At 57.6% G+C, this 12,767-nt stretch overlaps 1 protein-coding gene across 5 annotated transcripts in view; it reads left to right on the top strand.

Moving 5' to 3' along the window:
* The window catches only part of P2RY8 (P2Y receptor family member 8), a 51,420-nt gene extending 42,606 nt beyond the window's left edge, over positions 1–8,814 (top strand). For 2 of the 5 annotated variants that reach the window (XM_049704900.1, XM_004286270.4), the window contains exon 2: positions 5,620–8,814. In XM_049704900.1, coding sequence (XP_049560857.1) covers positions 5,647–6,708 — 1,062 coding nt within the window. In that variant the 5' untranslated portion in view covers positions 5,620–5,646 and the 3' untranslated portion in view covers positions 6,709–8,814. Of the gene's footprint in view, positions 1–958; positions 1,452–5,619 lie in introns of those variants that run through there. The other 3 variants (XM_033417422.2, XR_007474852.1, XR_007474853.1) reach the window with 3 other exon arrangements.
* Positions 8,815–12,767: the final 3,953 nt, after the last annotated feature.

Below are 12,767 nucleotides of genomic sequence, written 5' to 3'. Positions count from 1 at the left end.
GACCAAGACGGGGGGGGGGGGGCGGGGGGCCTGCAGGGGGGATGCACGGGAGCCCTGGACACCTGAGACGCAGCTGAGTCTGTGTCTCAGAACTGCCTGCGGTTTCCTGCAGAGAACAAGCCAGAACTTCCCACCCGCCGCCTCCAGGCCGCCTGCTTCGGGCAGCCCTGTGTCCGGTGCCTTTTGCAAGAGCCACCTCTGCTCGCCCAGCGCCTGGGGAGCGTCTGGCGGCCACCAGTGGCTGTTTGTCGCTCGTTTCACAAAATTTCCATCCTGTCACCGCCCAGACCTCCTCCAGGTCCAAACCACAAACGCCGTGGGTTTCAGAGAAGCCGGCATCTGTTAGAGGTGATTTCTTTATTAATCAGCCGTGATCTCTGCAGCCGGCGGCAGGCTGGGCTTCCGGAGCCCCAAGGGTGCTGCCTGCCCTCCCCTGAGATGGTACAGGTGAAAGCACGGGGGGGCCCACGGCGGGGGGAAGGCAGCAGCTACAGGGCTGCAGAGGGTGGCCAGAGCCTCCTGACATCCACATGGGTTTTCTGCAACCCATGCAGGGCAGCCGCGTGTTATGCAAATTCACACTCTTTTGAAGCTCCCACCTGGAGGTTAGGACAGATCAAAACCCCTGGGGGGTGGGGGTGGCATTCATAACTGTTTGAGCAGAAATGGAAAAAGGCCTCCCAAATGCCGCCCCGCCCTCGGAATTCCACTCGAGGGGGATGGGTTCTCTGTCTGAAGCTCTGTCCCTCACCGATCTTCTCAGACCACCCCCCCCCATCCCCCGGGGACCCACAGCAGCCTCCCAGGTCACCCCACCCCCCACCGTCTTCTGTAAATTATCGGCATCTCTCCCTTCCATGGGTCCCGCTGCAGCAGCCACGGGGATCCCAAGAAGTACGGCTCCCTTTTCCTCCTGAAGCCGAGGATGGATGGAGGTGGGTGGCTGTGAGGAGGGGCCCGTACCCACCCCCCGCAATGACCATAGGACGGCACCTGGCCGCGAGCCAGCAGAGCAGAGCGCTTCCCACTCAAAGCGAAACCCGGGCCAGTTTTAAGTGGGTTTGCGGAAGCTCGCTGTGCACACACGCACCACAGGTGGCACGGCTCCTGCAGAGGAAGAAAGACCAGGGCAGGAAGGCTTGAAAGGGGAGTTGCAGTCAGATAAGAGTCGAAGGCTGGGTCCTGGCCTCGCCAGTGGCTCAAGGACCACGTTTCCCGCTAACAGACATCCAGGGATGGACGCCCCTGTGACCATCTCGGGACAAGTCAAACTGCAGTGCGGATGGGAGCCGTGGCTGTCTTAGGGTCCTGTGCCCGGCTGAGCCCCACGCCCTGATTTCAGGAGCCCCGGCATCATACACACTCGCGGTCAAATGCAGAAGGGACAGCCTCGGCCAACGGCAAAATAGCAACGGTCATCCCCGGCAGGATCTCGAGAAGAGAAGTAAGAGGTACGGTGAGAAACACAGACCTCGAAACCCCAAGCCGATGGCAGAGTTTCCTCTCGTGGGGTGTACGCTGGGCTCCAGGGAAAGACCCCCAGGCTGGCTAAGACCCGGCCAACTTCTACACGACGTGCTGTTTGCACAAGCTTGCAGCTCCGGTTTCCGAGTCCCAAACCCTCGGGGGCAAAGGGCTTCTCCAGGTGACCCCAGCCAGAAGGAAACTCTGGATTCAAGTGGAGCGAGTCAAAACCCAGATGAACCCATCAGGGAGACCTAAGAGCAAGATGCGGGGTCCTGTGAGGTGCGGTGCAGGGAATACACACCTGTGACCACCGCCGTGTCACCACCACAGCTCGCATGCAGCCACGGGCTGAGGCCATCAGTATAATGTCTGTCTGGGTCAGTTCGGGCAGCTATCACAGAATATTGCAGACGGGGCAGCTTAAACAACAGACATTTACTTCTCCTAGTCCCGGAGGCCGGATGTCTGGCATCGAGGTGCCAACGGGGTCACGTTGTGGTGAGGACCTCTTCCTGGCTTGCAGATGGCCCCTTACAGGAACGTGGCATCCTGGGCAGATCCTCAGCACAACAGCACACCTAACGGTCCCTTACAGCATCCTTAAGCCATGTCCTTGACCCCCACCAGCTGTCCCCACCCCGTGGACTCCAGGTCAGGTCGCCCAACTTGAGTGCCATCTTTGAAAGTGAGAAAATGCACACGCCGCGCTTCTCTTTCTTCCTTTTGTGTTTGTTTGTGTGTTTTGTTGGGGTGTTTTTGTTGCTGTTTTTCCTACTTTAAGTGTTAAAGCTCTTTTGTCCGGCATTCGAAGAAAGAGAAATCCGGTGTCCTCCAGGTCGATAGGGCAGCAAAGCCGTCACCCAGACTTTGAAAACCAGCAGAAGTGAACAGTGCGCCGCCTTTGGTTTGCATTTACATAAGAAATTAGAAAGAAAGTGAAACGGGGACCCGCTGTGCCCAGAAGGCGGGGTGTAGGCAGCCCCAGGGATCCCTTGTCCCCTCTGGGCCCGGGCCCTCCGTCTCTGTGGGTCTGAGGGGCCGACAGTCAGGAGTGGGGTGTGCGGACAGCTGGGTGGACTTCTCTGTCACGGGGGCGGGGGGCAGATCAGCGGGAAAACAGAAGTTCAGGAGTGCGAGGCTCAGGTGCCAGCAGCTCAGAGCCCACTGGCTCCGGAGGGCATCCAGGGCATCTGCCCACACCTCAGTTATGCCCATATTTGCAGGAGGGACCCGGCGTGTTGGGACCTGGCATCGGCATGGCTGCCCGGCCCAGGGCTCTGGGGCTCTGCTCCAGACTCTGCTCTGTGAGCTCTGAAGGGCAGGCTTGGTGCTCCCCAGCGGCTCCAGGCAAAGAACAGGGGCTTTCACGCCATGAACGTGGGCAGGAGACCCAGCCACTTGTTCCCAGCTGGTTTTGGATTTAACGTTTCTGAGAAAGCGTGGCGTGAGGACCCGGTGGGAGGTGCCGCTGTGGGCAGGGACCTCCCACCTCTGTTATCCCGAGCGCTCTATGGAAGGGTCTGGAAATGCAAACCCACTGTCTCTTAACAGGAGGGTCAGCATAAAAGTAACGAGCATCTCGTCATGGTCCCCCAGCCCCAGGAGGGCCCTCAGGACCATTGGCTCTGTATCATCAGGGTTCTCCGGAGGAACAGAAACCAAAGGATGGAGAGCTATAGAAGCATGTATCTATACACGTGTATATTCAGTTGCATGTACCTGTATGTGTACACATGTACTACTGCACAGATGTGTATGTATATCTATACATAGACATCCTATGACGTGCATATATATACGTGCATATACACACACACATATATAACCTATGGCATATATACCCTATTGCATTTATGTACATATTTATGTCTACATATATACACATAAATTGTATACACATACTTGTGTAATTGAATATACATACACATGCGTGCAATTGTATATACACGTGTATATATATACACACACATGCATGGATATGCCATAGGATATATATCTGTGTGTATACACATACACACACACACACACACACACACACACACACACACACACACACACACACATATTGGGTTGGCCAAAAAGTTTGTTTCGGTTTTCCCATAAGACCTTACAGAAGAACCCGAACGAACTTTTTGGCCAACCCACTGTATGCAGGCAATAGGGTGTATATGTGTATATACACGTGTGTATACATGCAATATGACATATATGCGACCAGATACGTGTGTATACACACACACATGTATATGCACACCCACACATACAACTATATGCAAGAGGATGTATATATACATAAGTGTACACGCGTATACAAACACACAAGCCTATATTTGCACATATACGTACCTACAAATGTTAAGTACAATATATACATAAAGATATTTATCTCAAGGAATTGGCTTACACTGATTGTGGGGCTGGTGAGTCTGAAATCCGCAGGGCAGGGTGTCGGAGCTAGAGACCCAGGCACCAGCTGACCCTGCTGTCTGGATTCAGAATTCCTTCTTCTCCGGGAAACCTCAGCGTCTGCTCCTAAGACCGTGACCTGATGGGCAGTTTCCCCCACTCCTGTGACACATATTCTGATCGCATCCTCCTTTGCCCACAAAGAGCCCGTCCTATGCTTGGGAAAAGCCCTGGGAGCTCCCGGGGGGGTCAAGACAAGAACAAAGATGCCACACACCCGCCCGACAGCCGTTCCGTCTTCCCCATGGTTTGCAGGGAATGGGCTGCCAGCCGCACGAGGTACCTGGGCCTCTCCATGGGCTCCTGTATTGCTGTGCACTTCCCAGGAGGCAAGGAGGCCGCTGGGGTTCCAAAACCACGTCCGGCGGGGATGGCGGGGACATGGCACCTGGAAGCAGGTGCTTGCAAGACAGACACCGCTCCCTTCAACCGTAGTCCCTGGATCCCTCGGCTGGGAGCAGCCCGGGGGAGGCTCCTCTGTGGGATCATCGGGGAGGAGCAGAGGATGCTCTGTGTGGTCTGGGGGGGGGAACCCCCAGGACCCCCCATTAGGGCCGGAGCCGGGCAGGGGATCCACTCCCCTTTGCAGTTTGGGAACGTGTCACCAGCACACCTCCAAGCCCCTTTTCTATCTTCATGTCCTGCTGGTGCTACCGGTGATGTCACAATAAGAGGAGTATAGTGACATCACCGGGGAGGGAGGGAGGGAGGGAAGACATGGGGATGATGTCTCAGGGGCCCCAACATCCACCACCACCCCCGCCCCAAAGGAGCATCCACAACGTGTGCTCTGGGATTGGGGTCCCGAACTTGGAAGGGAGTGGGGCTGCGGTGTTGGGGTGATGAGCGGTTATGGGCCAAAGGCAGGAGGCCAGGTGCAGGGTGACAGTTACTATCCTGCTGGGACCACGACGCCAGCAGCACAGCACACCCGTGTGGTCGGGGAGGGCAGCCTGCGATACCCAGCACAGCCCTGGGGTGGGGGGACCCTGACTTCACTGTGTGCCAGTGAAGAAATTGGGGCTCAGAGCATCCGAGGGAAGCTACTTTGCAGGTTGGAAACAGAGTCATTCCCTTGGTAACTTTGTAACCTTGTACCTCGGCCTCACCGCCCTGCATCCTCATGGCCCCAGCATCGAAGCCTCCGCACCGTGCCTCACAGCACGCTCCCCATGCTTCCAAGTCACAGGAAGGAAGGAAGTTGCCAGGGGAGGGGCAGGAGTGCAGTGACCCAGGTGCAGCTGGGCTGTGGGCCGTTACAGGAAGAGTCCTGTGTCCTCTGGCCCCAGCAGACTTGAGCCCACACCTGCTGCCTGCAGGGACAGGACGCGGGGTCTCCACGTCCTGGTGTGGGGTCTCTTTCCCCCCCCACCACCCGGTGCAGGATGGAGGGGCAGGTTTGTGACCCCCATGCTGGGTCAGGAGCCTGGCAGCCGGTGGTGGGTGTTTTCATATGGTTCCTTGTAGCTTTTGTGGGTGATGCAGCCCTTGAGGATTTAGCATCTATTGGGTCTGGGATACAGGTGGAGGGCGGGAAGAGGGACCAGAAGGGAGGGAGGGCCAGCAGAGGAGGAACCGGGAGCTGCCCGCCCCTCGGGCGCCGGGGACCCTCCCATCTCTCCGTCCCTGTGCGGGCAGACCCCGTCGTCCACCCCTCTCACCCCTGGCGCCCCTTTTCTCTTCCAGATCGGCCCCCCAACCCCCGGCTCCAGGATGGACATGAACGTGACGCGTCCGGACAACGCCACCCTCCTGATGCTGCGGGACCCGGCCATCGCGGTGGTCCTGCCGGTGGTGTACTCGCTGGTGGCCCTGATAAGTATCCCTGGCAACTTGTTCTCCCTGTGGGTGCTGTGCCGCCACATCGGACCCAAGACACCCTCGGTCATTTTCATGATCAACCTGAGCGTCACGGACCTGATGCTGGCCTGCGTGCTGCCCTTCCAGATCTACTACCACTGCAACGGCAACCACTGGGTGTTCGGCGAGCTGCTGTGCAACGTGGTGACCGTGGCCTTCTACGCGAACATGTACTCCTCCATCCTCACCATGACCTGCATCAGCGTGGACCGCTTCCTGGGCGTCGTGTACCCGCTGGCCTCCGCCCGCTGGCGCTGCCGCCGCTACGCCGTGGCTGCCTGCGCCGGCACGTGGCTCCTCCTTCTGGCCGCCCTGTCGCCGCTGGCGCGCACGGACCTCACCTACGCCGTGGAGGTGCTGGGCATCGTCACGTGCTTCGACGTGCTCAAGTCCAGCATGCTGCCCAGCGTGGCCATGTGGGCGGTGTTCCTCCTCACCCTGTTCGTCGTGCTCTTCCTCGTTCCCTTCGTGGTCACCGTGGCCTGCTACACGGCCACCATCCTCACGCTGCTGCGCTCGGCCGACCGCCACGGGGAGGCCCGGAGGTCCCGCGCCGTGTGCCTGGCGGCCGTGGTGCTTCTGGCCTTCGTCACCTGCTTCGCGCCCAACAACTTCGTGCTGCTGGTGCACGTGGTCAGTCGGCTCTTCTTCGGCCGCAGCTACTACCACGTGTACAAGCTCACGCTCTGCCTCAGCTGCCTCAACAACTGCCTGGACCCCTTCGTCTACTACTTCGCGTCCCGCGAGTTCCAGCTCCACATGCGGCACTACCTGGGCTACAGGCCCCTGCCCACCGGCAGCCCTGAGGGGCACCTCGAGAGCCTCGGCTCCGGACGCACGCTGTCCGTGCGCTCCGTGGAGGGGCTGGACGCCGCCGGCCGGCCCAGCGTCAAGCGGCAGGAGAGCGTCTTCTGAGCCGGGCGCCCCTCGGGGGCGGGGGCGGGGGCGGGGCAGCCGGGAGAGGGCGGCGCGGTCCTTCCCCCGCCCTGCGACAATCCACCCGCGGTCCCTCCGGGCACTGGGATTTGGCCACGTGCCCGTGGACAGGCCACCTCGGGCCCCGTGCTCTGGGGGCCCATGGGGCCCTGCGACATCACCTGTTTCCCCCGACATCACCTGGTTCCCCCCCGCCCCCCGGAGCCAAGCAAACACGGGGGCTCCCCGGCGGGGATCAGGTTCTCCTTAAATATCCCCAAGCCACAGCCCCCAGACCGGAAGGTCGTCCGTCCCAGAGGTGTGGACCGAGGGTCTCTGGGCGGATGACAAGTTTCTGAGTGTTCGCAGCTACAGCTGCACCTCCCTGACCCGCCTCGGGGTTCAGCTCGCCTCAGGGGCCCCCTCCGGCCCGTTCTCTGGCTCCGCCTCCGAGCTGAGAACCCCGGGCCACGGCAAGTCGTCCTGGGGGTCTGGAGAGGCTCCTGGCCTGACCCGTGGGATCCTTGGAGGACCAGGGGAGAGCACTGACCACACGAGCCCGTAGCAGGTCTGCTCAGCACCTGGGACACACCTGTGCCAGCCCCACTACCTGGGCTGCTTTGGGAAGACAAGGGGCCCAGTCCCCGGACTGCCCAGGATGCTAAACCAGCAGGTTCCCGGGAGGCCGGGATTTGCCTGAAAGAACAAACTTTGGGGTGCTTTGCACATCACGGGGAGATGCACAGGACTGAGCTCAGGGCCCTCTTGGGAAAGGAAAACAGCCCTGCAGCCTATAAGGTGAGACCTTGGAGGGGCCGGCAGGCGGGGGCTCAGGGACCTCCAGGGTGGCTTGGCCGTGGGGCAGGTGACGTCCCCTCCGTGGGGCAGAGATGCGGATGGGGGTTGTGAGCTGATGTTCTGGAAGCACCTGGTCACATTGGAAGAGAAGCAGACACGTACGCTGGGGTGAACGGTGTCTCGCCAAAGTCCATGTCCGCTAGGAGCCGCAAAGTGTGACCTATGGGATCAGGGTGGCCCTACATCCCATGGCAGGGTCCTTCTAAGACACAGAAGAGGAGAGACCCAGACACACAGGAGAAGAACCGGGAAGACAGAGGCAGAGACGGGAGGGACGCGGCCACAAGCCCAGGGACGCCCGGAGCCCCCAGGAGCTGGAAGAGGCGGGAAGGACCCTCCCCTGGAGCCTCTGGAGGGGGCGCGGCCCTGGGACGCCCTGACCTCAGACGTCTGGTCTCCAGGATGGGGGAAGATGCAGGTCTGTCCGGGGTTTTAGCCTGCAGTTTATGGGAACCTGTTATGGCTGCCCTCAGCCGTCTGGTCTCCGGGCTGGGGGAGGGTGCAGTCTGTCCGGGGTTTTAGCCTGCAGTTTACGGGAACTTGTCACGGCTGCCCCAGGAGACACACACACTCTGAAATTCTGAGGCTGAGCCTCTGGCTTCTGCTTGGGTGGCTGCAGGAGGGCCTATGCCTGGTGCTGGCTCCCAGGGTGGGATCCAGTCCCTCGGCTTGGAGGTGCAGCCTGGAGGGCCCCTTCACCGTCCTCCGCCCCAGGCCACGCAGCTGGGGCATCTCCACAGAGGACGGTGTCCGAGCCAGTGTCTGTGTTTACAGGGAGCCGAGAGCCACCCTCGGGAGCCTCAGAGGGACAGCCGGACGTGCCCCTGGGGAAGGACTTGAGCCCATGGGTGCAAGGGACGAGAAAAGGGCACGTGTCCAGGACCTGGATGGTCCGTGCATGGCGTGCTGTCCCCCCGCTCTTCCCGACTGTCCCAAAGGCGAACCCTAGAAAGCCAGGTCAAGGGAGCAACAGTCTGGGGGCGGAAACCCTGAGCCGGAGAGACAGTGGCACCCACGTCTGGGCGTGGGCCTCCAGCGTCTGATGCTACAAAAGTGTGAAAAACCTCAAACCACCCTCACAGGACGTTTTTCTGCTGCTTTGTGATTAGGCGTCAAAGTTTGAATTCAGAGGAAGCCAGTCTAGGTAGTAATACCCTCCCCCAGTGGCTGTCACGTCCCTCCAGCCTTTGGGTCCCAGAGGGCTGTGCCCCCCCTTATTTGGTTGGCGGCCACTCAGCCATCCAGGGCTGTCGACGCCCCCATGACTTCTGCCTTCTAGGGGCCCCCAGTTCCACCGAAGTTCAGGAGGTCCGACAGGGTCTTTCGAATTGCTGGGAATTTCCATCCAGAACTTCAGGTGACCGTCAGCCTGTCCGAGAGGTCCGTCAGATCACCTGAAATCCCAGGGCGGGATTTGCCCCCCTTTTGGCCTTTTAATAATGGGGTGTGTGTGTGTGCGTGTGTGTGTGTGTGTGTGTGTGTGTTCTCCCCACACACTCCTTCAATCTGTTGCCGTCTTAAGCCTCCCGTAAAAGGATAACACATTCGCATGTACATAGACATGAGAAAAAAACAAGATGCGGTTCTGTGATTCAGCTCTTGGGAGGGTGTGGGAGGAAAAACGCAGAGACCCATATCCCTGACTTCTCCCCATGTGCTGGGCGGACAGGTTTCTCCCTCGGACTCCTGAGACCCCTGCCTGACCGAGACCCTCCCATCTCACGGCCGAGCCGTCCCATGACCCTCCCACCAGGCTCCCTGGAATTTCAAGGATGGCAGAATCATGGTGTTCTGGGCTCCTGGCGTGAACCGGGCCAGCAGAACACGAACGGGGCACAGGTGGAATCCAGGATTGGTTGGGTGGGACATGAACGGGACACGGGTGGAACCCAGGATTGGTTGGGTGGGATGATGGGGCTTTGGGTTTGTTGAAGGAGATCCTAAAATGCTGAAGGTGTAAATGAAAACAGTCCTGGGCGGAGTGCTACGATGGTTGATGCTTGCTCTAGAATATGACAGCAGATACAAGCATGCACATATATACCTGCGTGCACACCCATATATGCACACTTCACACACGTGTACACGTGCATGCGCCCACGTCTTCGTGTGTGCACGCGCGTGTGTGCATTTGTGCCCGCGTATTTGGGGACTGGACGAACGAAAACTGCCAGAATGCTGATAGCTCATAATGCTTGAGCCCGGGCGAAGGGAACACGGGGTTTCATTATGTCAGTCTCTTTACTTGAGCCTGTTTTAAAATATCCATGCTCAAAACAGGTGGTTTGTTGGAAACTCTCACACGGAGACGTTGATTTATTTTTTCTTCCAGCGTCTGATCTGTCTTTGGAAACCTATACGGTTCTGTAATGCCAATGAGATTCCTTAGTGCTGTTGACATACCTCTAGGGTAGGAGTGGATGTAAATAAACGTGCAGGGCGGGCTCCTAAGTGGGATGAGATTACTGCTGTGGGACTCACCGATAAAGGCCACAACGGTGGCCCGGAGCTGGTGAATTAGCCAGCAGGGAGTCGAACCCAGCACCTGCCTCAGAGTCCCATCCCACACCCGTGGGGACCCAGCTTTGGCTGGTAACCCTGCCGGACATCCCTGGCTAAATCCCTAGTTTACAGTGTGTCCCGTGCCAACCACCGTTCCTTTCTTGCCTTCCTCGTCACCTTGTTGATTTTGTCTGTCACCAAGACCTTCCTACAGCGTAAGTCAAAACCATCAAGACATCCGTCAGCCTGCTCCCCTCCTTGTCCACAATCCTGAGAAAGATGGAAGCTGGAACATCTAAGGAAAATGAGAGGATCGCAGACTGGATCCCAGAAGAGCACGGGGAACACGGGCGAGATTCCAACCCCGATCCCTCCTCGGAAACGGACCAATGTCGGTTCTTCGTTATGGCGGGGATGTCGGGGGTTAACGTGACGGGGAAGGATGCGGGAGGTGGCTGAGGAGCCCCAGTACTATACTGACAAGCGCCCTGTACACCTAGAACTTCCTCAGAATAAACCGTCTATTTTTGTAAGCGAGATGTTCGGCTTGTGCAGTGAACGGAACGGGAGCCTTCGGGGCTGGTTCTGGAGGTTCGGGGGGAATTGACCCCATCAGACAGTGATCCTTCATTAAATGGTTTTCCAGTTTGCCTTTGCAATACCTTCTCTGATGTCTTCATCCAGATAAAACTCAGTGACACCAGCATCGACAGAGGAGAACCACTAAGGGGGCCTCAAGCTCGGCTGGAGGGCGGGCAGTTTGACACCTTTTCTGCTGTGCAATTTGAAAACAAGTATTTATGCCTCCACCCTGACCTTTCGAGCTAAATATTCATTGTCACTGTCCGGGGAAAGATGATTCGGTGATAAAGATGCTTCCTGACTGGTTGAACTTGTACATTTCCTTGAAATGCCTAGAATTAGAAAGAAGAAGAAGAAAAAGAAGAATTATTTCTAACTCCAGACATTTGAGGGAAACGTAAAGTTCAACCAATCAGAAAATGACTCCCCCCAAATGGGTAAAGTTTGGGGCAGGGTGAGTCCACACGGTGAATCAGAACTCACTGTGGAGGGGCTTACTGGTGGGTGGTCAGCCTCTGATGGGTTAACCAAGAGGGGGTTAGGGTGGGGACCTGAGGGGCTTGGTGCACAGGAACCTGATTTGCACGACCATCTGATGCCTTGTGCTGGATCACCCAGCACAGAAGGTTAAGGGGGAAAAAATAGGACATTACGATGCTATCAAAACATACATTAGGGGGCTTCCCTGGTGGCGCAGTGGTTGAGAATCTGCCTGCCAAGCAGGGGAGGCGGGTTTGAGCCCTGGTCTGGGAGGATCCCACATGCCGTGGAGCAACTAGGCCTGTGAGCCAGAACTACTGAGCTTGTGCGTCTGGAGCCTGTGCTCCGCAACGGGAGAGGCCACAGCAGTGAGAGGCCCGCGCACCGCGATGAAGAGTGGCCCCCGCTCGCCGCAACTAGAGAAAGCCCTTGCACGGAAACGAAGACCCAACACAGCCAAATAAATAAATAAAATTTAAAAAAAAACATACATTAGGATGTCATGTTGATATATACCACATACCATGATATACCATATATATATACAGGCACATGTACATCTACGTACACATAGGTATGTATTAGTTTATATATATGTGCGATGTATTAGTCAGGGGTCATTTTGGTTGTCACCGTCGTGGCGAGGGGTGCTCCTGGCACCTGGTGGGGGGACACCAGGGATGCTGCCTCACAGCCCACAGTGCATAGGACGCCCCGTATCAGAGAGTCACCCAGCCCCCAATGTCAGTAGTGTGAGGCTGAGAATTCTGACTAGAATGACTCTATCTGTCATCTATCTATTAATTATCTGTGTATCTATCTATGTATCCATCCATCCACCCATCCATCCGTCATATCTATTTGTCTCTATATTAATAAATAATCTATCTCTAGCATTTATCCATCTAGCATTTATCTAACATCTATTTATCTATCTACGATCTATGTATCTGTGGCCATCCATCCATCTAACTGCCCATCCATCCATTGTATCTATCAATCATCTATTCACCTTATCTATCCATCATCTATCTATCTATCTATCTATCTATCTATCTATCTATCTATCTATCTACTCTATCTATGTATCATCTATCTATCTATAGCCCTGGCACACAACGAGGGGCGATTCGGTCCCCCAGTGGCTAGGACATGCGCAGACGGTCGGTTGTCCCCAACTTGGAGGGCAGCTACTGCCATCTAGTGGACAGAAACCAGACATACTGCTAAATACCCTGCAATCGCCCAGGGCAGCCCCACAAAAATGAATGACCTGCCCCCAAACTAGCGCTGAGGCTGAGAAGTGCCGCACGCCCACTGCGCCCCGTCGACCCCATCTCCGCCCCCCACCGCGCCCCGGGGACCCCTCATCTCCGTCCCCCACAGCACCCGCGGGGACGCCTCCACCAATTCACACGGACACTCCTTTTTTTCCCCCATCGCCCTCTTAGTGCTCCCAAGGTGCCCCTTGGTCTCCGGGCTCTGAGGACCTGGAGACCGCCCTCGCCCCAGGCCCCCAGCCCGCGCCCAGCTCGCGTCGCCGGCTGCAGGGCGGGGACGGGGCGAGCGTGGGGGCGGGGCTTCGTGGGTGGGGCGGGGCTTCGTTCAGGGCCGGCACGGAAGCGGTCCGGAGCCGC

This window comes from Orcinus orca, chromosome X, assembly GCF_937001465.1.
Source record: "Orcinus orca chromosome X, mOrcOrc1.1, whole genome shotgun sequence".
NCBI classification, from domain to species: Eukaryota; Metazoa; Chordata; class Mammalia; order Artiodactyla; family Delphinidae; genus Orcinus; species Orcinus orca.
The sequence above is the reverse complement of the archived record's forward strand: the minus strand, read 5'-3'. Positions and strand labels throughout refer to the sequence as shown.